Source organism: Musca domestica, unplaced genomic scaffold (genome assembly GCF_030504385.1).
Source record: "Musca domestica strain aabys unplaced genomic scaffold, Musca_domestica.polishedcontigs.V.1.1 24, whole genome shotgun sequence".
NCBI lineage: Eukaryota > Metazoa > Arthropoda > Insecta > Diptera > Muscidae > Musca > Musca domestica.
The window spans coordinates 10,951,753-10,977,157 of record NW_026712272.1 but is presented as its reverse complement, the minus strand read 5'-3'; the positions used below and the strand labels follow the sequence as shown (position 1 = coordinate 10,977,157).

Genomic DNA, 25,405 nt, shown 5'->3' with positions numbered 1-25,405 from the left:
GTTTCGCTAGGACCCCCTGAGACATTTTTATATAGTCCCAATTTATATGTATAAAGTTTGCCGTAAAGAAAATTGAGTTTTTAATACAGTTCCTATTGAGAGAACTCTGTCTCTCTCTCTCTCTCTTCCAAACAATAAGTATGGCGCTCATTTCACATGAGGCAAATGGAATAGGTTTGTGTCTTAAGTCTTTTGTTTTGTATCATTAAATGTACAATTTTTAAAAAAGAAAAAACGGCGTTCGTTGATTAAACATTTCGTTTCGCATTATTCGCTTTCATTTCTTTATTTTTTTTATCGAAAACACTCGATTTTATCAACAATTGTTGTTTTTCATTTTACAAGATCATATGATTGAAATCAAAATTATGATGGTGAATGTTTTTAGTTCATATCGTTTTGAAAATCTTGTAAGCTAAAAAGGAGCATAAAAAGGGTGGATTTTAACTGATTTCTTCCAAAGTTAACATATTAAACATAATAATGTAAAAGCTATATTTTTAAAGAGAGAGAGGCAGAGAGAGAAATAAAGAAGAGTGAAAGAGACTGAGATTCAAAAACTTTAATTTTACATTTTTTCTTGATTCAAGACGTTACGTTATCTTCTAAGCTCAAAAAATCTATTTGGAGACTTAGGATGATATTTCAAGGCTATAAAATGGACATTTTAAAACACTATTGTAATGACAATTGCTATGTACCGAGAAAAAAAAATAGTTAGTCATAGACAGTCTTTAAAATGGGGGAGGAGGTCCTTTTTGTTCTGTCAACCTTGTGATGGGTTTGGTCATCAGTGGGTATTTTTTTTTGGCAAGTGGCTGGGCATAAGACTTATATTTCAAGCAAACATGCATTGTGGTCACCTCAACAAATAAAGCTTTAAATTTCTTATTTTAAAAATTTTCGACAATACGCAAAGTGCTTTTACCATGCGGAATCAAAATTCGTAGGATCTTCTTTAATTATTCTCCCGTTAATTATCCTAGATAACAGTGGTGGGAGCTAATGGAACTCCAAAGGTTGTTAAAATTGATTCTCTTGAAATTACCTTAAAAAATATCACACACATTGCTACTTCCCATATTTAAAAAATTCCATATATTCGCTCATAAGACCTCTGATGGCCTCCAAAGACCCTAAAATATTTTCAAAAACTCTAAAAGTTCACTTAAAAACTTAAATATATTTAAAAAGTCCTTCGAAAGTCTTGCATGGATCTCTCTCTTTGGATGGATCTTCTAAAAGAGAGAAGCCTTATGAAGTTATATGGGACGTGAAAGTCCTCTAAAGCTCTCAATACGTATCTTAAGTACTTGGAAGGCTTTCTAAGATCTATGAGGGCTTTTCGAAGTACTGTAAGGGTTTATAAAGCCTAAAAGCCATTTAAAACGTTGACGTTCTTGGGAAACACTAAAGATGTATCTTGAATATCCTGGTCTATCGAATTAATGTCAGGCTTAATGAAACCTTAAAGACCAGATTTGAAGTAGACGCTACTTTGAGACCTTAAATGCCTCTCTTTGAAATGAAAATATGCTAGCATTTCATTAACTCCATAATGAATATATAATCTTAGACACCTAATTCCGAATAGCCCCAAAAACTTAGATATTCTGCTTAGACTTTAAAGTCCATCGAAAATTGAACATACTTCTTCAGAAGGTCCGATTCGAGTAAAGAGTGAAACTCGCTCGAATAAAGTAGTAGGTAATATTTTTCAAAATGGAGGGTATAAAAATAAAACTCTTTAAGAACTCTCACTAGTAAATTTTTATCACTTTCCAGTAAAATAGTGCGAATTGGAGTCCCGGATCTTCTATGTTTCCTAACAATCTTGAGTGACCCACAAAAGCCATTTTTTTTTACTTTTTGAAAGACTTTTAAGATGCTAATGTCTTTTGTAGAACTTTCATAATATACGAATGGAAGATATTTTAACATTCAACCATAAATATCTTCTGTGAATATAGAATGTATTCTGAGACCGCAAAGGTATTTTGAGACGTCTGAATTGCTTACAAAACTGTAATAAGTCTTCAAGGGGCTTAGAAGATCCTCTAAAGATTCAAAAAATTATGAGGAAATGTTTCTTTTATTTTACTTTAGAAAGAGTGAAATTTGATCAGTCTTTTCCGAATATTGTCGATTTTCTTGCCTATGCTGAAATTTCAGTAAAGTAAGAAGCTGTTTTAGACAATTAAGTCGCATGAGATTTCTGGTTAATTAAGAAAAAAAAAAAAGATAATTCAGAGACGAAATTGAATTAGGTCGTATTTGCGTTTTTTCTGAAATTTGATCAAATCCAGAAGCTTTAGAAGGCTATTGAAGGCTTGTATAACTTTACCAATTTTCTTGTTTCATACAAGGTCCCTATAGACCTTATAATATCTAATGTGACATAGGAAAGACTCACAAGACCTCTTGAGGTATTTTTAGCTGAATTTTTTAGTTCGACTAATTTTACTTAACATAATCCTCACATGTGATTCAATAGTGACGTTTAGAACTAAAGTTTTCCAACACTGCATTATTTGTGTTCCCCCTTTTCAAATTTATTCTGCTATTATTTATTTTTTTCTCTTCCTTGTATCATTCTTTCCTCTTCCAAATGACAAAAGCCGAATTGAAAAATGTCATTAAATCGATTAAAACCCTTCAACAACATCGTGCCAAACGAAAAGAGAAAATCTTTAGCTTAGATCAGAAAATCGCTTGGGAGAAGAATAGAGAATTTGAATATTTCATACTCGGAAGGAAGAGGCTTTTGAAACGTATCAAAAGGAAAATTAGACGAAATCGTTTATTGCGTTTACGTTGCATAAAGAAAATTGTAAAATGTCGAAGGACCTTGAAGAAAAAACTGCAGCTCAGAAAGAAATTGCAGGCAGAGCTGGAGAAAATGATGGAGAGGCGTAGCAGAAAAAGAAAACGTCTAAAAAGAGAGAGATATGTCAGGAATTTGGTGAGAAGAGAACGTTTGAGAAGGTTACGGAGAATGGCAAGTTTAAGTCGGGAGGATAAGAAAATTTATGACCGGGAATTAAGAATTGAGAGAAGAAGAAAGGAGATCATCAAGAGGAGAGGAAAAAATCAGCATCCTGCTCTGAAAAAATTACAACGTAAAATTATTCAAACGAGAGGTAGGCAAGGGAATTTAGAGAAGCAGATCACAGACTTGCGTTCCAGCATTGAAGTGTACAGAACAAAGAAGAAAAATTTGAAAACCCAAGAGAGTTCCTTGAAAAAAAGAGCCTCAAACCTAAGCGATTTGAATCTTGGCATTGGAGTTTCCTCAAGTTCGGGCAAGAAATCTTCTTCGGGTTCCTTGAAATTAAGGAAAATCAAAAAGTCGGTGCGCTTGAAAAGTTCCTCAGATCCCAGTCCCGGAGAAAATCTACCAAGTCTGGATCGGAAAATCATGAAAATTGCCAAAATTAGTAGAAAAGATAAATTTGTACCCTTCGATCTGTTGATAGGCAAGAAATCCCCTGTCACCCTCAGCTCACGTAACAGAGGCCGAAAAGAGCCCATGCCAATTGGAGATTCCAAAAGATCCTCTAAAATCTCGAGAAAACTAAGAGGTAACAAAAGAAGTTCCAGTTCCACAATAACCCATTCCACACGTTCCTCCTCGGAGGGTAAGAGGAGGCTAACAAAATCGAAGAGGAAATCGAAAGAAAAAGCTGGAGGAAAAAGACAATCCAAAACATCATCCACATCCTCATCACAAGGCCTGCTAAAGTCCAGTAAGAAATTTTCCAAAAAGCCACAGCTCCTGGGCAAACAAAGTCCGCCAAGGAAAACCACCGTCAATGTTGAAGAAATGCGCCGCCAATTCAAAAAATCCAAAGGCAAACACCGACAAATCAGCTTCCAACGACCTTTGGATAAAGACACTTTCAAATCCATACACTTGCTGGGTAAAAATTCCGATTACTTTCAAATGCCACGTCACAGTACCAGTAAACCCTCCTATCTCGGCGATGAGGGGGAAATTCCCACAGAAAACGGATCCTCCAAAAAGCAACACTCCATATATGATGACAAATATTTCAGGAATTTGGTTAAGACACAATCCCGCATGATACGTGATCGCATACAAAAGGAGAGGAAACAAAAACAACATCAAATGGAACAAGAAAAAGCCATGGCAATTGAGAGGGCCAGGCGGGAAAAGGAGGAGAGGGATAGAAATCAACAAAAACCACGTTCACCTTCTGTCATTGAAAAGGAATTAGAGCGTCTGGTGCAGGCTGGCATGAAGAGTCAATATAAAATGACTGAGGTAATACCTGGTGAGACACCGGTCATCAATGAAGACATACTCAAAATGTCGGAGAAGGGTCAAAGGATTGATATTCGTGATTTGGTGCCGACCAGCAAAATATTTGAATGGCCACAACCACCTCTGTCGCAACACTCACTTCCCTCCACTGTTTCAAAATCAAAACGACGTGGGACTTCCAAAAAATCGCTTTCCAAAAATCGTCAAAAGAAACGCCTAACGAAATTACGAACCTCCCAGGATTCCAATGAATCTAAAGAGGAATTAAATTCGGAAGTAAAGGTTAGCAACTTTTGGCAATATCAGGAACCCGCCAGAGAGGAATATGATCTGCAAGGATATTTGGATGGAATTATTAAAGAAGAGGCAGGGGAGATATTGACTTCCATTAAGAAGAAGCGGAAACCAAAAAGAAAGGTATCCTTCAGTGGTCGTAAAATTATTGTGAATCCCGAAGTGGAGAGAAGGAAATCACATGTGCTCTTGGTTTGTCAACCATGCGGTATGACTTATCTGTCTACGGAAATGCCATGCTGTCAATTGAAATCAAAACAATGTGGAAGTGAATAAATTTCGAAAATAAATATTTTAGAAGGATTTTTTGTAATTATTGGAGGTTGAATTGAGAAATAGATTTATGGTTACTTAAAAAATATTTTTGAAAATCAGATAAGATTCGTCAATGAACCTCCTTTTTTTAAACATTTAAAATATTAATAAAAATCGTCAAGGAGTTCTCATGTTTTTCGTAAAAACTAATCCATGGAGTTTATTTCTTCTCATAGACCATATTTTTTTTCTAAAAAAGTAAGGTTTTAAACTATTATTAAAAAATCAACTTTAAACTTCTCAAAAATATTCTTAAAAAAATCAGATGTTCAAAAAAAAAAATCTACGCTTGAACTCGACGAGATTTTCCGTAGAAAAATACCCCTCAATTAAAACCCCTTATATAGGGGCTATACGAAGACTTGAACCTGCATAAGTAATCTTTCTGTCATAGGCTGTAGTACCCATTAAGATCTTCAAGTACGAAGTTTGAAACAATTCCCGCGAAAAATGTCGCTAAAATCATCAAAATACCGAATAAAGAGAGATACCGTTATATGGGGGCTATACGAAGACCTTTTTATTCATAAGTAATTTTTTGTCATAGGCTAACAATTTGCCATATTCCTAACAATTCACGAGGACCCTAAAATTATCCAAAAAAAAAAAAAATAAATAAATAAAAATAAAAATGCGTTTTACGCTTGCAACCAAAAATTGAAGTTGGACTTTCGGAGGGTACCATATAGGATATTTTTTAAAAATTTCGTTCTCTCAAAGTTTCTAGTAGTCATAGAAATATGTTTAACCACTCCACTTTGGATTTATGAAGACCCTCAAATCATCCATCAAAAAAATTACCTAAAAAATCCACGTAAGACGTTTGGAACTAAAAATTGATGTTGGACTTTCAGACGGTACCTTAAAAGGTATTTTTAAAAATCGACGGTCTCTCAAAAACCACTTTGGACTCTCTAAAAATACACGTCGGACATTCTCAAACTTTATATTTAAATACTACAATATAGATTCAAATAGTGATAGAAATATTCATAATAACTCCACTTTGGACCCTCAAATAGTACCTCAAAATATTTTGAAAGAGTCCATGTTGATTCTTTTCCTGAAAGTCCGTGAACTCTTCAACGGTCCCTCAACAAATTTACTTAAAACATCTAATTTGGAACTCTTTACAAACATAGAAGTCACAACAGCTCCATTAAAATTATTTCAAAATTAATCTGAAACTGGATTTCACTTTTTATAGACTTAAAAAGTCTTTCAGAAATATCTTAAAATTTCCAAGTAACCCTCAGAATAATCAAAAATAAGGTTACATCTTCAGACAGTCCCTCAAAATATATTCCTAAAAAGTATGCGTTAGGTCTTCAAACTGTCCCCCCCCCAAAAAAAAAAAAAAAAAACTAAAAAAACTATGGTCTTACAGGTAGGCCTTTAAAAAATATTTAAAAAGTTCAACTTTGATCAGATATTTTTCTTAAGCTTTCCTAAAAAAAATAATAATAATTTTAAATATTTTTTTTAAACCCACGTTTTTCACTCATGGCATAAGGGTCCGTATGCGATCCAAATATATTCCTAAAAAAAATCTCAAAATATCTATGTTAGGTCCTCAGGTATTATCTTCTTGAAAATCCACATTGGGACCTACAGTAATTCTTAAAAAATAGTCCATGAAAATGTACTTAAAGGCCCGTTTTGGATCTTCGAATTTTTTTTGCAAAAACTAATCTTCAGAACTTTCATATTGCACCCATAAAAAATATTCTTAAAAAAATAATGTTGGACCCTCAGAAAAATTTTCTTAAAAGATTATTGAGTACCTCAAAAAATTATTAAAAAACTCCATGTGCGACGTTGAGATCATCTCTCAAAAATAATCTTTAAAATTTGCCTAGGAGGCTCAAAAAACTTGAATTTCTCTCAAAAAATTCTGTACAAGTGATAGGGCGAACATTCAGGCAGACTTATCTTAGAAATACACTACGGAAAGATCGATAGTTGCTCAAGAAAAAAATTTTTTTTTTGAAAAAAAGCTCTCAACAACTTTATCTTTTTAACCGTAGAAGGACCATAAAAACATTATTTAAATGACCACCATGGGGCCTCAGAGAGTTACGCAAAAAGTAAATACATCGAAAATACAATTTTCTTGACGATTGAAAAATCCTCCAAATATATGTTTTTAAAAATAGTTAAATTATCCTAAAAATTTTTTCAAAATTAAAGTTTGGACCCTATGATAATCCCACCAAATAGTCATAACTGAAAACCAATAACAGTCCTTCCAAAAAAAAAAAAAAAAAAAACAGCGGCAGTTTCCATTTTTTTTTTGAAAACAAGTTAAAAAAGTTTCAGCCGGTTTTGCGACTAATGTATACCCTCAGTTCTATTATTTAAAAATATTTTGACTTCTGATATGATTATTCATATTGTGGGACCTCTATGAAGTAGGTTCCGAAGCATTAGGCTGATATTGCCCATTTCGTATCGGATCTAAATAACATGGTTTCGTAGCGGACCTAATAAACATTGCGACGTCCCAGGTTTGGACTATATTGGTTATTTAAATCACTTAGAAAATTTTAAAATGGCTGGTTCGGAAGCTATGACAGATAAAAGTATTTAATATTGTGACCCTTTAATATTGTGACCCTGTACACTCATTCCGGAATCTCCTATATAAGGTGTAAACAATTTGTAAATAAAACCAGTAAAAAAAGTCTTAAAGTCGGGCGGGGCCGACTTTATGATACCGTACACCACTTTGTTAATTTAGTAGAGCTTCGCATAACAATGCACGCTATGATTATAATTATAATTTAAAGTTCAAAGGACTTAATATGTCGAAGCATTTGTATCTTTTGAATTCTGTATCTTTGCCCATTTGGTGCACAATTAATTTGAAATCGGATGGATATATATATGGGAGTTATATCCAAATCGGAACGGATCTCGATAAAATTTGGCAAAGATATTTCTGAGCTGTATGTGATATATTTCCCCAATTATTGTTGTTACAGAGTGCATATTACGGCTGTGTGTAACAAATCGGATGAACAATATATATGGGAGCTATAGCTATATCTGAACCGATATTCACCAAACTTGACATACTAGCTTCTAGACTCAATTCGGTCGTATGTGCCAAATTCCATCCTATTTGGACAAATATTAGACGAATGGTGCACAATAAAAGGTAAATCGGACGAAGTTATATATGGGAGCTATATCCAAATCTGAACCGATCTCAATAAAATTTAGCAAAGGTATTTCTGAGCTGTATTTGATATATTTCCCCAAATATTGTTGTTACAGAGTGCATATTACTGCGGCTGCGGAGCACAAAAATAAGAAATCGGATGAACAATATATATGGGAGCTATAGCTATATCTGAACCGATTTCGATAAAATTTGGCATACTTATTCTCAGGCCTAATTTGGTTGTATGTGCAAAATTCCATACTATTCGGGCTGATATTACACATTTGGTGTACAATAAAAGGCAAATCGGACGAAGATATATATGGGAGCTATATCTAATTTTTTTCCGACTATCTCCTATTTCAATAGGGTTCGTCCTTAGGCCAAACAAATGTTGTTTGGAAAATTTCATCTGGATAGGACAATAAATGCGAACTGTATTTGTTAACAAAAATACATGGACAGACAGACCGACGGACAGACGGACAGACGGACGGACGTTCATGCATAAATCGTCTCAGAATGTGATTCTACAGATCTGCAAAAGGAACTATGGGTCTATCTCGTTTCCTTTTGCCTGTTACAAACAAATGCACCAAGACATAAGACCCTGACCACCTTTTGGTGTAGGGTATAAAAATGGGGGTGAATCTGGCTGTTTTGAAGGAAAAACCAAAAACAACTTCCATAAAATGAAAAGAAATCACCGCTCTTCTTCAAAGAAAGATGGAATAAATTTGTTATCCCTCCACCTTCCCTAATCATTAAAATTTTGTAGAATCGTAATCAAATATCAATTTAACTGTAAAGTTTGGAGAATTTACTCAGAGTTTTATTGGCACTCTTGTCGTAATTTCTCTCCCTAAAATCTCTCTTGTCCTAAAATTTCAACTGATTAGGTTTTACTGTATTTACCTTGTACTAAAAATAAACCCATTTCTCATGTATAAATCCCCGTTATTTTTGAATTTTTTTTGTTCTCATACAACAAGTCAGATTTAATAACCCCGCTTCTGTTTTGATTTATTATGGCCCCTATAAGACGATAATCTTGTTATCTCTGGCACCAGCTTCCTCGCCCACATTACAAGTTCAACGATCCAATTAATTAGAAAAACAACAACAACAACAATGTTTGGATATGTGTGTGTCTACGTCATTCCGTGGCATTCAAATCGAAATGAGACCTCTCCCTCGAAACTTAATCCTGGCCAAGCAAATAATACAAATCTCATTTCATAGACAATTATTTTTCAGTTTGTTTTTCTTTTTGCGCTATCTCTTTTTTTGTTGTTGTTGATCTTTACACATGGCAACATTTAATCTCATTGGAAATAGAGGCGAAGAGGAAGAAGAAAAAACACAATACTATCACAAACAATCATTACTTAAATCAATAAACATAATAATGACGAAAACAACAACACCAACAATTCACAACAAAAAAGTTTTACTTTAATTTATAAAATAAACAAACTTCTCAAAACATTCCTGTTTTTTGTTGTTGTTGTTGTTGTATGGCATCGTGGCCAAAGCCTTCAAGACAAGTTGTTTCAAACTTCCAATCAGACTTGGCCGCCACTGCTTAAGTGTTCTGCGAGCGGACAGACGAAAAGTTTTAAACTGCCTTTGGGCTAAAACACACACACACACAAACCCAAGAATGTGCGTTCTGCGTATGATATGGGTAGACGAGGTTCGTTTAGACATACCACTGACAAATAACGTTATGGACAATTGATTACCGCCACATTCCGTTTCATTCAATTTTTTTTAAAATAAAGTTATGGGGACTATGACGCACACAGGCAAACATAAAGCCGCTCACACACTTGTTGTGGAATGACAGATGGAGAGGTGGGGAGCAACAAGAGACCGACCCTATGTCCACTTGCTTTAAATAGTTTATTGTGAAAGTAATAAATAGCATTAGCTTCTGAGAAGATGAAAATAGTTTTCTTAAAAGCTTGACTGGAGGAAAAACATGACGTTTGTGTCTTAAGTCTTTTGTTTTAGTTGGGTTAGGCTCAAAGGGATTTTGTGAGAAAAACTAATGAGAAAGGAAATTGATAATATACAATATTTTTAAATGAATTTTATTAGGTATAAAAATTGGAGAGGTCTTTGTTATTGTAAAAAACCATGTTGGACTTTCTGATAGTTTTTAAAAATGTTATTTTAAAAATCCCTCAACAACCTTAAAAATACATGTAGGGCATCCAGACAGTCCCTGAAAAACTGTTTTCAAAAAAATCCCCCAAAAAATACAATTTTAATCCCAAAATCCACTTAGGGTTCTCTTATAGTACCACAAAACAGTCAATGACATTAAAAATAGTTTTCTTTAAAGGATGTCTAGAAATTGGGAGGACAACATAACGTTTGTGTCTTAAGTCTTTTGTTTTAGCTGGGCAAGGCTCAAAGGGAATTTTTGAGTAAAAAACTAAAGAGGAAGGAAATTTGTTTTTTGCATCATTTTAAAATGGATTGTAATAAATACAAATATTTTAAGAGATCTTTGAACTATCTAAGGTTACCCCAAAATTTTCAATAAAAGCTCAGAGAGTCCCTTGAAATCTATTTATCAAAAAAAAAAAAAAAATGCTCAAGCCAATCCACGTTGGACGACCAAATAATCCATGGAAATTGTATTATTAAAAAAATCTACGATGGCCCTGCAACTAAGTTTCCTTTTCTAGATGGTGGAAAAAAAAACACGACGTTTGTGTCTTAAGTTTTTTTTTAGTTGGGGTAAGCTTAATGGAATTTTTGAGAAAAACGTAAAAGCAGGGAAATTGATTACTATTTTTTAATGAATTTTATTAATCATAACAATTTGAGAGATCTTCGACACATCTAACGTTGCCTTAAAAATGTCAATAAAAGTTCTTTGGGAGCTAAGATAGTTCCTTGAAAGCTTCTTTTTAAATGAGTGCTCAACCAAATCAACGTTGGACCCCCAGATAATTCATTAAAATATTATTTTTTAAATATCCACAATTGCCCTGCAGATAAGTTATCTTTTCTGGAAGTAGGGGAATATACGATGTTTGTGTCTAAAGTCTTTTGTTTTATTTATGTTAAACACAAAGGAGCAACAATTTTAGGCAAAGAAATTGGGCTTTTTCGGGATTTGGATAGGTTTTAACAATTATAAGTATTTTAAGAGCACTTATAATAAAAAATTTAAATTTGACCTCAAAAATTTTCATAAAATGTTCAAATATAACTTATATTATATTTTATGATCTTCACATAGCCCCTTATTTTTTTAATTCAAAATAATACATTAATTATTTTTAAAAAATTCTAACAAAAAATCCACAAGGCATTTAAAAGATCTTAAAAAATCTTTAAAATCCCGGTTTGAGTCTCAGATGGTTCTTGAAAGAATTCTCGATTTTGCGCCAAATCATAAATTCAAACTCATTTCAGGTTTCTGGTTGAGAGAAATGTTTAGATATAGGAAGTTGCGAAGAATCGCTGACTTTTTCCGCACGTTATGACAAATAAAAGTATTGAAAATTGTGATCCGTTGTGGGTGAGGTACCAGAAAGGCTTCGCTGATATATGTCATCCTCGCAACAGATCTTGCGTTAGCAAAAAATTTTGTACAAGGTGTGATGAAAAAACTGCAATAAAGTCAAATGCCATAATTTTTAAATTTTACATTTTTTTTAAGTTTAATTGAATGAAAGCAAAAAATGTCGGAAGTAGCATCAAATTTTAGAATAAGTTTAGATTTGTTCGAATTATGGTCTTCAAACGGCCAATGAAACAGTCACACGCCGCCCGAATTTTGCTCTGCGGTATTTTGACCCATTCCCGGGAAAGCGCTTGCTTGAAGTGATCGACACTTTGGTATTTTTTAGTGCCAACCTTGCTTTCCAAAATACTCCAGACACAATAGTCCAACGGATTGGTATCCGGAGATTTTGGTGGCCACTGTAAGCTGGAAATGAAGCGAAGATCCCCATTTTGTAACCATTCTTGGTTTGTGCGTCCTGTTGGATGGTCCAAAGTCTGCGACCAAAATGTTTGCGTGCCCAAGGCTTTAATACATCCTCCAGAATATTTTCGCGATAATATTCGGCATTTATTCTTATCACCATGGCCGGCGCTTGATTTCTGGTGGCCAACCGAACAACCAGTGCACATTTTTAGCTGACCTCTTTGACAAGTAAACACGATCATTTTGTTTGTTTACCAAATGCTGGACAACGAATGTTTTCTCGTCGGAAAAAACCAAATTCGGCAGTTCACCACATTCGGCCAAGCGAAGAAACTTTTTAGCTCTTTTGAGTCTTTTTTCTTTCTGTTGCGGTGTAAGTTCTTGAACTTTTTGGAATTTCAATGGCTTTACCTCGAGCTTATTTTTCAATATTTGCCGAATGGAATATTGCGATATGTCCAGCTCACGAGCCGTTTTTCGGCCACTGCGACGCGGATTTCGATCAAGTCCCTTCTTTACATTTCGAACCATTTCTGCTGATGTTGCTGTTTTTTTCCGTCCACTTCTTTGACTTCGGGCTACGCTACCAGTATCACGGTAACGAGCGATGGTACGAGACACAAAAGGTTTATTCACATTTAAATGCTGGAGGGCTCTAACGATAACCACTTGCGGGCTCTCCAGCCAAATATAAAGAAATCACACTATAATGCTTGACTTCCATCACGAATAACTTTTTTTCTGGAAAATTCTCACCAAAATGCGTTTGTACGCTTGTAAATAATATAATGAGCTTTCGAGGGAATAATTTTAACAGCTTTCGGACGAGTGGTTTAGAAATGACATCAGTCTGAAGTTGGTTGCAATTTTTTCAAATCACCCTCTACATTGATTCTAATGACAAATGATTAGATTGAGTTGTATAAGAATTGCCCAAATTTACCTTAAATTAAAATTCGATCTATCTTGCCAACGACCTTCACCTCGACCGCAGCCTAACATTGGACGTCAAATTCCATCAGAGTAAAGCTGACCTGAATTCGGAGGAGAAGGAGAGCTTGTCTAAGTTTCCTAAATGTGTTATGCATTTCACCAGACAAGACACCCAAAGAAAGAAATCAAGCAGACTGAAGCGTATGACCCCTACATTAAAATTATTTTCTGTAATATTTTTCAGTTACTCCTTGAATACCGTTTTGAAAAAAGGGTAGGCCCAATTTTGGAAAAAAAAAATTCTTGCCTAAAAATTCTAAAATTTTTTAAATAAGCCAAATTGCAAATACAATTCTTCGAATATTCCAATTTCAAAGCCTTTACAACACTCCAATCAGAATTTGATCTTTGCAGTTTCATTGCCAAACACTTAATTATTTTTGTTTTCCAGGCAGACATTGAAAACAAAAAATTTGCGTTGGTTGTATTTAATGGTACATTTGTCACTCTCAACATTATTTGTTGTTAATTTATGAAGTATTTGCTGCGAATGCAGACCAGTTAGAGGAAATCAACCACATTCCTCTTAGATACCCATTGCTAAAAACACACACACACACTAGCTCACACTCACACCCATGGACATTTTGAGATACCACACAATCCAACAACAAAAACTCCATCATCATCGAAGTCTAAGTGTTAGTTCTCACCTAAACATGAAATTAACATAATTTCCATATAAATTATTGAATTGAATGGATGTTCGAAAGAAATTTGGTATTTGGAGAAATGTTAGGCCGATCTGTAACGAAAATACTTTTTTCTTGGTTTTTGTGTTGTTATCTCTCCCCAGAGATTAATCGTATCGCAGCTTATGAATGAATAACCAATGAATTGAAATCTTGAAATACGACATGATGGTGGGTAATAAATTTCCTATCGAATGGGCGACATTGTGAAATTTGAGATGTGTGACGAATTTAAATAGAACAGAATTTGAATATAAAAATATGTGCGCGTGTGTGTGTAGGGGGGATGAAATATTAGCTGGGATTTCCCGTTTTGAAAATTTATTTACGTAATTTTGCTCTTAAATATTCATAAGTAATAAAATCTATTTAAAAATGGTGCAAATTATTCTTATTTTTTTTTTCAAAAATTCCTTAAAGGTTAATCTTACAAAAACAAAAGACTTGACACACAAACTTAGGGTGTTTTCCTCCAAATTCCAGGCGACCTTAAAAAAATGTATTATTAAGAAACATTTTTTAGAATTATTTTTAAGTGGCATATCTGATGCTTACACCATTTAGAAATTAAAAATTTCTTAACTCTAATTTTCATTTTTGCAAAAATTCCTTAAAAAAAGACTTAAGTCACAAGCGTCCTGGTTAAAGGCCCTCCACCATATGGTATAAATTTGGCAATTTTCAAAAAAAAAAAAAAAAAAAATGAAATCCGTTAAAAATTCTGTTAACATCTTAAAAATACCGAATGCAGCCGTATATTAGGGCCTATACGACGACATGGACCTGCATAGGCAACTTTTGTCACAAGCTTTTACAATATTCAAATGCGAAACTTGAAAAAAAAAAAACGGTTTATAATGTAGCTTAAATTATCAAAATACTAAATATAGGGAGTTACCATGGAGGTAATAAAACGTGGACCTGCATAGACAATTTTCTGACATAGGCTGTAGTATCCATTATGAACTTCAAATGCGAAATTTAAAATAATTCCGGTAAATAATGTCGCTAAAATCATCAAAATACTGAATATCGGGGGGTACCGTTATATGGGGCCTATACGAAGACGTGGACCTGCACAGACAATTTTCTGTCGTAGGCTGTAGTATAAATTTGAAATAATTCCGATACATAATGTCGCTAAAATCATCAGAATACAGAATATCGGGGGTTCCGTTATATGGGGGCTATACGAAGACGTGGACCTACATGCCCTATTTTCTGTCTTGGGCTGTGGTATCCATTACGAACTTTAAATACCAAATTTGAAACAATTCCGGTAAATAATATAGCTAAAATCATCAAATTACCGAATATCGAGAGATACCGTTATATGGAGGCTATACGAAGACGTAGACCTACATGGCCTAGACGGACGGACGGTTAGACGATACGGACAACGCTAAATCGACATAGAATTTTATGCTGATCAAGAATATATATACTTTGTGGAGTCTAAAATGTATATTTCGAGGTGTTACAAACGGAATGACAAACTTAATATACCCTCCATACTATGGTGGAGGGTATATAAACATGTAAAAATTTCGGCGCTTGACTTTGTTGCAGTTTTTTATCTCACCCCATATCTTGGAAAATAAAAAATTGTTTAATAAAATAAATAATAATTATTTTACGAGTCTATTTTCTATTGTTTTAGGTAACTGTTATACAATTCAAAGTAGCTTTAAAACGATTTTTGGAATTTTATAATAGCTTCAAAGTACTTTAACATAATTAAAAGTGTAATTAACGCCATTTTTGGGGTGTATAACAGTTTGGCGAAACTGTTATAAAACTGTTATACTGCTGAAAAATGCTCAAAAATCCGAAATAAATGAAGAAATGTTTATATTCAGATCTTGATAGATATTTTTTCTTTGGAAAATTTCCATATCCATATAGATTTCGGGTGTTTTGTTTGAAATAACAACTAAATTAATCTTTAAAATTATTTCAATTCCATGTAACAGCCCATAACATGGATCTTATCTGTTTGTTTTCTTCTTAAAACCCATTTACGAACTTCATTCAGATAACCTCTAAATTGATTTCTTTATTCATGCCTCTAACAACGCTTGTGTCTTAAGTCTTTTGTTTATTTTTTTTTGCTTAAATTTAAATAACCCAACATCGTTCTTATTAAGTGTTTATGATTTGTCTCCCTGTCTCAGGTTTTTTTGGGGTTTTTGAACACACACAAAATGGAAAAAGATGCTGTATTTTGATAGATTTACACACGAAAATAATAATTATTAATAATGTTAATAACTTAATAAGTCGTTACAGCATCAAGACATGGGCGATCCCAGTTAAACGCTACAAAAGTTGTGTCTTATTTGAGATGGAATTTTTTTTGAAGTCTTTGTTTTTTTGTTTTTCTTTTCTTTTCCATGCCATTCGGATCAAGATTAGTTTGTATTAATGTTGATTATATTTGACGCTCCCACACTTGAGTGACGGCTGCTGGGTTGAATGGTATGTAGTATACACACACATACACACATATATATTTAGTACCTTACATGGCGATACAATGTATTTCTAAGAATTCTCTTGTTAATCTTTGAGGCTGGCCAAATGCGTGTGAAATGTATCTCCATGTGTGTGAGTGTGTGTGTGTGAATTGTGCGTGTAACTTAAGCCTTTTGCTTAAATTGAAAGTAACCCAATTCTTTTATGTTGTTGTTTTTTTTATTAAAACATTGTATAAGTGTGAATGCCAGCAGTGTGTGATTTGTACCTGTATCAAGTAAATCAGCTTCTTTATTTATTTTCTGTTTTTACACCGCCTCCCTTTTTGATACCCTTCGAAGTAAAGACATCAGATAAACAAGCATTTTAATTCATATGCCATACAATATCTTTGACATTTAACCATTGTCTGTTGGTGGATGCCGTTGTGTGTCTTTGAGAGAAGTATGTGAATGGCTGAACTGACTGACTGACTGATTGTTTGCCAGACGTTTGTTTGTTTGGTTTATTATTTTTTCGCCTCACTACAATTTAATTGAGATAAACTTGAAAATCATTGTTATTATTATTGTTGTTAGGTTGTGGATTTTGGAATTGTTGTTGTTGCTGTTTCTTCGCGCAGATCTCTAATGAAATGTGTCCAAAAAAGTCAATATGCAAAATAATCATATAATCATTTAATAAACAAGAAGGGGAAGCTTGGAAGTAGAGGAGGGGGAGAAGAAGAAAAATAAGTAAAAAAGTCATCATGTCAAGCTTAAGCTGTGTGGCGCACAAAGTTAGGGTGAGGCCAAACATTTGGTTCGAGCACACCTTTATTTAAAAAAAAAACATTTTCAAGTACCCTACAATGGGTATTTTGACAGAATAAGTGAGGTAAGACCATAAGGTTTTCTTACAGAATACCAGAGGGTGTAAAATGGCAGAAAATCTTCCTAAAGAAGAGCGGAAGGGCTTCTTTATAAAAGACAAGAAGGTCTTAGAAGAAGATCTTCTTATAGAAAACCAGTAGAAGGTCTTCTTCACAAAAGAGAAGAAGGTCTTCTTCTTAGAAGACTAGAAGGAGGTATTTTTCTTAAAAGACCAGAAGGAGGTCTTCTTCTGCATATATGAGCAGAAGAAGGTCTTATTCTGCATAGAAGAGCAGAAGAAGGTCTTATTCTGCATAGAAGAGCAGATGTAGGTCTTCTTCTGCATAGATGAGCAGAAGATGATCTTCTTCTGCATAGATGAGCAGAAGAAGATCTTCTTCTGCATAGAAGAGCAGAAGAAGGTCTTCTTCTGCATAGAAGAGCAGAAGAAGGTCTTCTTCTCATTGAAGAGCAGAAGAAGGTCTTCTTCCTGAAGAAGAAGAATACTTGAAGAACGTCTTCTTCTCATAGAAGAGTAGAAGAGGTCTTCTCATAGAAGACCCGAACCAGGTCTTCTCAAAAGAAGACCTGAAGCAAATCTTCTCATAGAAGATCTGAAGCAGGTCTTCTCATAGAGGACCTGAAGCAGGTCTTCTCATAGAAGATCTGAAGGAAAGGATCTTCTTCATAAAAGACCAGCAGAAGGTCTTCTTCATAGAAGACCAGCAGATGGTCTTCATCGTAGAAGACCAGTAGATGGTCTTCTTTTTTATAGAAGACTAGAAGAAGATCTTCTCACAGAAGACCGGAAGGAGGTCTTCTCATAGATAACCTGAAGCAGGTCTTCTTCATAGAAAACCAGCAGAAGGTCTTCTTCATAGAAGACCAGCAGAAGGTCTTCTCATAGAAGACCTGAAGAGGTCTTCTTCATAGAAGACCTGAAGAAGGTCTTCTTCATAGAAGACCTGAAGATGGTCTTCTTCATAGAAGACCTGAAGAGGTCTTCTTCATAGAAGACCAGCAGAAAGTCTTCTTCATATAAAACCTGTAAAAAGTCTTCTTCATAGAAGTCCAGCAGAAGGTCCGAAAAAGTTTATCTCATAGAAGACCTGAAGAGGTCTTCTCATAGAAGACCATACAAAAGGTATCCATGACAGGAGAACAGCAGAAGATCCCGAATAAGTCTTTTTATAGAAGACTTGAAGAGATCTTCTCAACCTGAAGAGGTCTTCTCATGGAAGACTACAAGAAATTTTCTTCTCATAAAAGACCTGATGAGGTCTTCTCAGAAAAACCTGAATTTCTTTTTCTCAGTGAAGAACTGAAGACGGTCTTCTTATAAAAGATCGGAGGGGGGTCTTCTCGTAGAAAACCAGAAGGAGGTCTTCTCACAAAAGACCAGATTGTCTTATTATTGAAGACCAGAGGGAGATATTCTCGCGGAAGACTAAAAGTAGGTCTTCTCATAGGTTGTCTATGTGGGTCAGCTCATAGAAACCCAGCGGCCTTCTTGTATACCAGGTGGTCTTATCAGGTTGAAGAAGATCGGCAAGTCTTCTGATTTAGAAGAATACGAGGAGGTCTTCTCTTCTAAACAAAAAAAAAAAAAAACCGGGAGGTCTTTTCTTATAGAAAAAGGCGGAGAGGCCTTTTCTATGGAAGCCAAGAAAGAGAGAGTTCTTGTAATCAACAATGTTTCTCTCTCTCGCTCTCTCTCTCCTCATCGCTCTTTATTTTCAGAAATTAATTAACAATCTTGTGCTCAAATGCAATAATTCAAGAGGTACACTTTGCAGGGAATCGGAAATTGCAGACATTGAAATAAATCAGCAGCACAAATTTCAGCTGACTCTCTGTCCCCTTCCCCTCCCATCCTGGCCTTAGTAATGTGACTTGAGCACGAAATACTTAAAAATGTCACAACACGCATGCGTACAAGCTACTTTTAACGCCGCATCTGACCATTAAGAATTAAAGTTCTGGCGGAATGCAAAGTGCTTCGAATGACAAATGTTTTTGCGCAACTGTGATCAAGAAATAACAACAGAAAACACACACACATCTCCACATTGTATTAAACTCCAATATCGACACGAAAAAAAGTGAATTTCCGACACAAAAAGACTAAAGATAAACTTAAAACTTCAAAAAAAAAAAAAAAAAAAGAAAAAAATCGTTTTAACATCAAATAAATTTTATGGTCAGTTTTTCTTTTCATTTTTTTGTTGTTGCTTTTGTTTGTTGCTCTCGAAAGAATGCATGAACTTGAACAAGAATTTTGAGCACTTTAAAAGCTTTGGGTTTTTAGTTTCGTTTCGTTTCGAGTTTTTTTCTTTCAATTTCCTGAAATGACAAATTACGCTCAGAAAACGCATCTGAAAGGTGGCTTTATGGTCTCGTAATCTCAAATCATATATAATATGTTATGTTGTTGTTGCACATACATATGGTGGTATCCTTTTGGAGAATTAATGTTGTTGTTTTTGTTGGGTTCTTGTATACTTTTCGTAAAAAGTAATTAAAAGCAATTTTCAAATAGTTGTTGTCAGATCTTTTGGTCTTTGATGGGCAGGCTAGTTCATTTATTTGTTTTTTAAAGGTAGACTTTGGCGGCTGCTGTCTTCGAAATATTTGCAATGCTTTTGTTAATGATTCCCATGGCTAATTGGTTGGTTGGCAGATTGGTGGGTCTTTTCAACTGTTTGGTAGGGGAATTTTTTTTGGTTTTAAATCGATCGTTTAGCCGGATCATTAAAGTGGGTAAAAATATTGATATCAATCAGAAGTGGAGAGAGGGAGAGAGAGAAGAACAATAAAACAACATAATAAACATAGTTGGAGATAAAACATCGAAAACATTGTGATGTGTAGAGCGTTCAAGCTTGGTTGATAACTCGAAAGAGATTCGATGTTATTGGCTCATAAACATTAAACAATAGGCCTTTTATAATGAATTTAATTTTGACATTGACAAGCTTCCAAACTATAAATGTTTTTTTTTTTTTTATTACACAAAGATTAGTATTTGCTACTTAAAATTATCGTTATTTTTGCATTATAACACTTTATAACAGTTTTGTGAAACTGTTACACTGCTTGAAATCGACATTATTTTGGTTTCCAATACATATTATAAAGATTCTGAACGTTTAAAAGTTATATTTTAATTGTATAACAGTTTCACATATGTTCTAGAATTGTTATACATAATTTTTCTGTTCAAAAAACGTCTAGAGATATCTAACAACATTATTATTTAAATTTGACTTCGTAAGGATGTGTTTGCCACATAAAATTATCATTATTTTTGCATTATAACACTTTTATAACAGTTTTACAAAACTGTTATACTGCCTCAAACAACATAATTTTGGTTTCCAATAAATATTATAATATTCTGATCGTTTAAAAGTTATACCCTAATTGTATAACAGTTTCACATATGTTCGAGAACTGTTATACATCATTTTTGTTTTCAAAAAAGTTCCTGAAAATATCTAACACAGTAAAATAACTTAATTTTCGCTTCGTAAAAATTGGTTTGTTACCAAAAATTATAATTATTGTCTCATTATAACAGTTTGTAAAACTATTATACAACGTGAAAACATCATGATTCAACATGGTTTTTGTTTATTATTAAAATTTTAACTATACAAAACATTTTTAAACAAAATTGTAATTGTATAACAGTTTAAAATAATTTCTATAACTGTTATAAATAATTTTTTCGTTTTTAAAAAGAATACTAAAACAACTAGGAACCTAAAGTAACATAATTAAACAAGTTCAGCAGTTGTATAACAGTTTTCTAAAAGTGTTATACTAACTAAATTTTTTTTATACAAAATATTTATAAGTTATTTATAAGTTATCTGAAAAGGTAATTGTTTATTTATGGAAATATTTCCAATTCTTGTGTTTATAACAGTTGAGTCCAAATTGTTATAAAACTGTTATACTGTAAAAAATCATATAAAATATAAAAATGTAATATTTAGAGTATATATAGTACTCTTATAGTTATTACTTAGTATAAAAGTTACGGAGGAAATTTTTGAAACTGTTATACTACTCAAAATTGGTAAAACTACCTAAAACTACTAGCTTTTTGCATGGAAAAGGAATATAAACGTGTTTTTAGGACATAATGACGTATATCCTTTTTTTGTATAACAGTTGCAGATTATACTAATTTGAGTACATTAAGTGTAATAAATTCATAGACATTTTTCATGTTTATTTTACAAAATTTTCAAATTTTTGGATCTTTAATAAATAAATCCTAATCTGTGTAAAACTGTTATACTGCCAAAAATGGCGATTTTTTTTGGAAAAAAATAATATTTACAATAAATTGTTTATTTTTGAAAAATTTTCAATTTTTTGGGTGTATAACAGTTAAATTCTAATTTATATTAACCTGTTGTACAGTCAAAAATGGCGAACATTTTGAAAAAAGTATTTACAATACATCCTAGTAATATAAATGTATTGCTTGAATTTTTATTTGTTATACACCCAAAACTTGAAAAATTTTCCAAAATAAACAATCCCGTAAATATCTCAAATACGCATATTTGTTTGTATAACAGTTTTAAATTCTATGCAAATGTGTATATTTCATTTAATAATTGTTTAAAATGTAATTAATAGATTAATAATTCTTTATTTTTTAATATTTCGATTTTTTGTGCGTATAACAGTTAAGTCCAAATTTTTATAAAACTGTTATACTGAAAAAAAAGCTAAAATTTGCAAAATTTTGTATTTGTATAGAAGTACACCAATGAATAATGTCTTAATATAACAGTTGTGACTGAATTTTCAAAACTGTTATACTTTCTAATATATCTGAAACTTCTCAAAAACGAATAGCGTTTGCTTGTTTATATTTGTATAACATTATAAATTGTGCATATTTAGAAAAATAATTGCTTGAAATATAATTAATAATTCTTTTACAAAACTGTTATACTCTCTACAATATGTAAGATTTCACAAAAATTGCTTTTGTTTTTGTTTGTATAACAGTTATAAATTGTGTATATTTAATAAAATTATCATTTGAAATTTAATTAAATGATTAATAATTTTTTTATTTTTTAATATTTTCAATTTTTGTGTGTATAACAGTTAAGTTCCAATTTTTTTAAAAGTGTTATACTGCAAAAATCCTTAAATTTTGGTAAATTTTGTATTTAGCATATATAATTGAGTAATTTCTGAATATAACAGTTATGGCTTAATATTGAAACTGTTATACTCCCCAATTTTTTTTTAAATTTCACAAAAAATAACATAGTTTTACATGTGTAGCGGAATTGAAATGTGTTTTTTACGACATAATGAAGTGATTTCCATAATCATTCCCCAGAGATAACCCTTAAATGTAATCAAAGATAACATATGTGTGTGTGTGTGTGTATAAAAAACCCCACATTTCCTCAAAAAGAACAACCCATAAATAATACCCCGTCATCGATTATGCTACAAAAATCAAATTAATTTCTTATCTACAAAACTAATCAAATTAGTTCAAATAATTATTGTAAAACCATCGAGAGAAAAAAAATCGACGCACACAAAACATAAGAGGAAATCTAAATAGACGTGGGATTTTCGCTGCCATGTGGGGGGTGCATAAATTGTTGGAATGCTGGCAGTCAGTGATGGTGTTGTTTTTGAAAAAAGAAAACAAAGTTTAGCATAAATTAAATGATAACATCGAAAAAAAATAACACCAACTACAAATAAAGTATGGCTAATGCGGGAGAACGGGCGGGTAGACATTTGTCATCATTTGGGGGAGGGGGGATGTGTGTGTGTTATTTTGATCATTAATATTAACACAATTTGTAACCGCCAAACACCACATAAAAATAATAAAATCTAATTTACATTACAAAAAAAAAAAAAAAAACAAAAAAAAAAAAAAACCTCCAATCCCAATGAAGTGGCTGTGAAACATGCCTGGCTTTGAGAAAGTTTTCGAATATTACAAATTTGGTATAAATATGCGAGTTGTCTATTGTGGATAAAATAAATATTTGCCTTTTGTTTTAAGCTATTCAAAATTTTGGCCATTACGATCGGCTTAAGCCTAAAATAGTCACTCAAACACATCATGGCTTTTTTCGACTAATACAAAATGAGTAGGGGAGGGGGGATTAAGAAAATCTTGGGCAATTTTTCATTTGTATAACAAGGCGCCTTAGTCAGGTTAGCCATAGCAAATTTGCCCAAATTTTAAGTCTACCCTGTCTTGGCATATTCTAGCTATTCCTTGTTTCACATTTGATGATCGCAAGCCCTCGCAACCGTTTAGGTAATAATGATTTATTGTTATTTTATGAATAGTTCTCTTTGTTTGGTTATTAGCATTTGTATGCTAAATTTTAGGTTTTTTTTGCCTAACTTGTTATGAGAATTATAATATTATTTATGGTCTGTTCGTTTGTCATAATTTGAAAAGAAAAAAATATTTTAAATATACAGACATAGATACAGTGAAACCTAAAAACAAGTAAAACACAGCAAAATTTATCCACACAATTCTTATTCTCATAGAATTTCCCCATAAAGAAAAGGTTCCACTGTTTTTTATAGAGTTTGCCCTCCAAATTTCATTTTATGACAATTTATTTTCCAATTGTTAACACAAAACAGTTTTGTGTGTATATTTTTGGCATTTTGCTTTGTCCAAAAACATTTTTTTGTTATTAATTAATTGTTTATTTTTTTATGGGATAGTAAAATTTTGAAAAATAGAATATATGGAATGTAGTTTCATATCATCCATGACAAGGGGATATAAATTGCCAAACTGCCTATCATAAATGAAATATTCATGATTAAATGTATTAAAAATGGATTTAAATGACAAAAAGATTATTTAATGTCTCCCCGGAGTAAACAAGCGATTTAGATTAAGTTTGGGTAGAAATAACAAATTTTGAATAATCCGTTTTTAATGGGATTTATTAAAATATTAAAGATGGCGAAAAATTAAGAGTATAACAGTTGTATAACAGTTTTAGAAAACTGTTATACTCGACGGAAAATGCAAAAGTCGCTATAAATATTAAAAATGACGAAAAATTGAGAGTATAACAGTTGTATAACAGTTTCGCAAAACTGTTATACTCGCCAGAAGATGCATAAATCATATTAAATATTAAAAATTGCGAAAATTTTAGAGTATAACAGTTGAATAACAGTTTTCTGAAACTGTTATACTCGTCGGAAAATGTCGAAAACACTTGGAAAAAATTATAGAACATCGAAGTAAGCGCATAAAACACTGAACATTTTGATATGCGTGCAAAGTTGAAGGTATAACTGGTGTATAACAGTTTTCCAAAACTGTCGTTGTAAGATATATGTTTTTTACATGCTGTGATTAATTAATACATGTCTCACATAGCGAACTTTGTGGCAGATTAGTATTGCATCGAAAAATCAGAGCATTTTAAAAGTATAACAGTTGTATAACAGTTTTAAAAAACTTGTCTACTCGTTGGAAAACACTACGAATATAGTATGGGACCACAAAGTAACCCCATAAAATACTCTAAATATTGATATGGGTGAAAATTTTGAAGGTTTAACTGTAGTATAACAGTTTTCCAATCAAACTGTTGTAAATTTATTTATTTTAAATATTGTGGTTAATTAATATATGTTTCTTATAGAATTTTTTGTGGTAGGTTAGTATTCCATCGAAAAATCATTGCATTTTTAAAGCATAACATTTGTATAACAGTTTTAGAAAACTGTTATACATTGGAAAATAATATAAAATCGAACGAATTCACTGATATGCTAGAAATTTACATCGAAACACATGTAATTTAATATGTATAACAGTTTTTTTTAAATGTTATACTCTTGAAATTATTACAAATACCAAAAGAAATACTTTAATTTTAATATTAAAAAAAAAAACAATAATTTTAGTAGTAAATCCATTAATTTTTTTGTATAACAGATTTGGAGACTTGTTATTTATGAAAAACTTAATAATATGGAACTATTTGATACATTTTTGTTACATTTGACATCAAAACATATGTAATTTCACGTATACAACAGTTTTTTAACTGTTATACAACTAATACACTTTTAAAGTGTTATAAATGACAAAACTTGATTATATAGAACAATTTGATGCATTTTATAAAATTTAACATATGTAATTTCACACATATACAACAGTTTTTTAACCGTTATACAGCTGTTATACTCTTAAAAAGGATGATATTATCATACGGACATCATTCATTTTTGTATAGGGAGACAACTTCATTAATTTCATTAATTTTTACAACGAAATTTGTCTCATTTGTATAACAGTTTTGAAAAACTGTTATAAACGAGAGA

At 32.5% G+C, this 25,405-nt stretch overlaps 2 protein-coding genes across 3 annotated transcripts in view; one reads left to right on the top strand and one right to left on the bottom strand.

Moving 5' to 3' along the window:
* LOC101889753 (F-box/LRR-repeat protein 7) overlaps window positions 1-25,405 on the bottom strand; it is a 109,571-nt gene that overhangs the window by 19,895 nt on the left and 64,271 nt on the right. The window lies entirely within an intron of this gene.
* LOC101889925 (micronuclear linker histone polyprotein-like) lies at window positions 2,996-4,855 on the top strand. Its single transcript, XM_011294249.1, has 2 exons — window positions 2,996-3,140; window positions 3,288-4,855. The coding sequence occupies exons 1-2, from the start codon at window positions 2,996-2,998 to the stop codon at window positions 4,853-4,855; spliced, it is 1,713 nt and encodes a 570-aa protein (XP_011292551.1).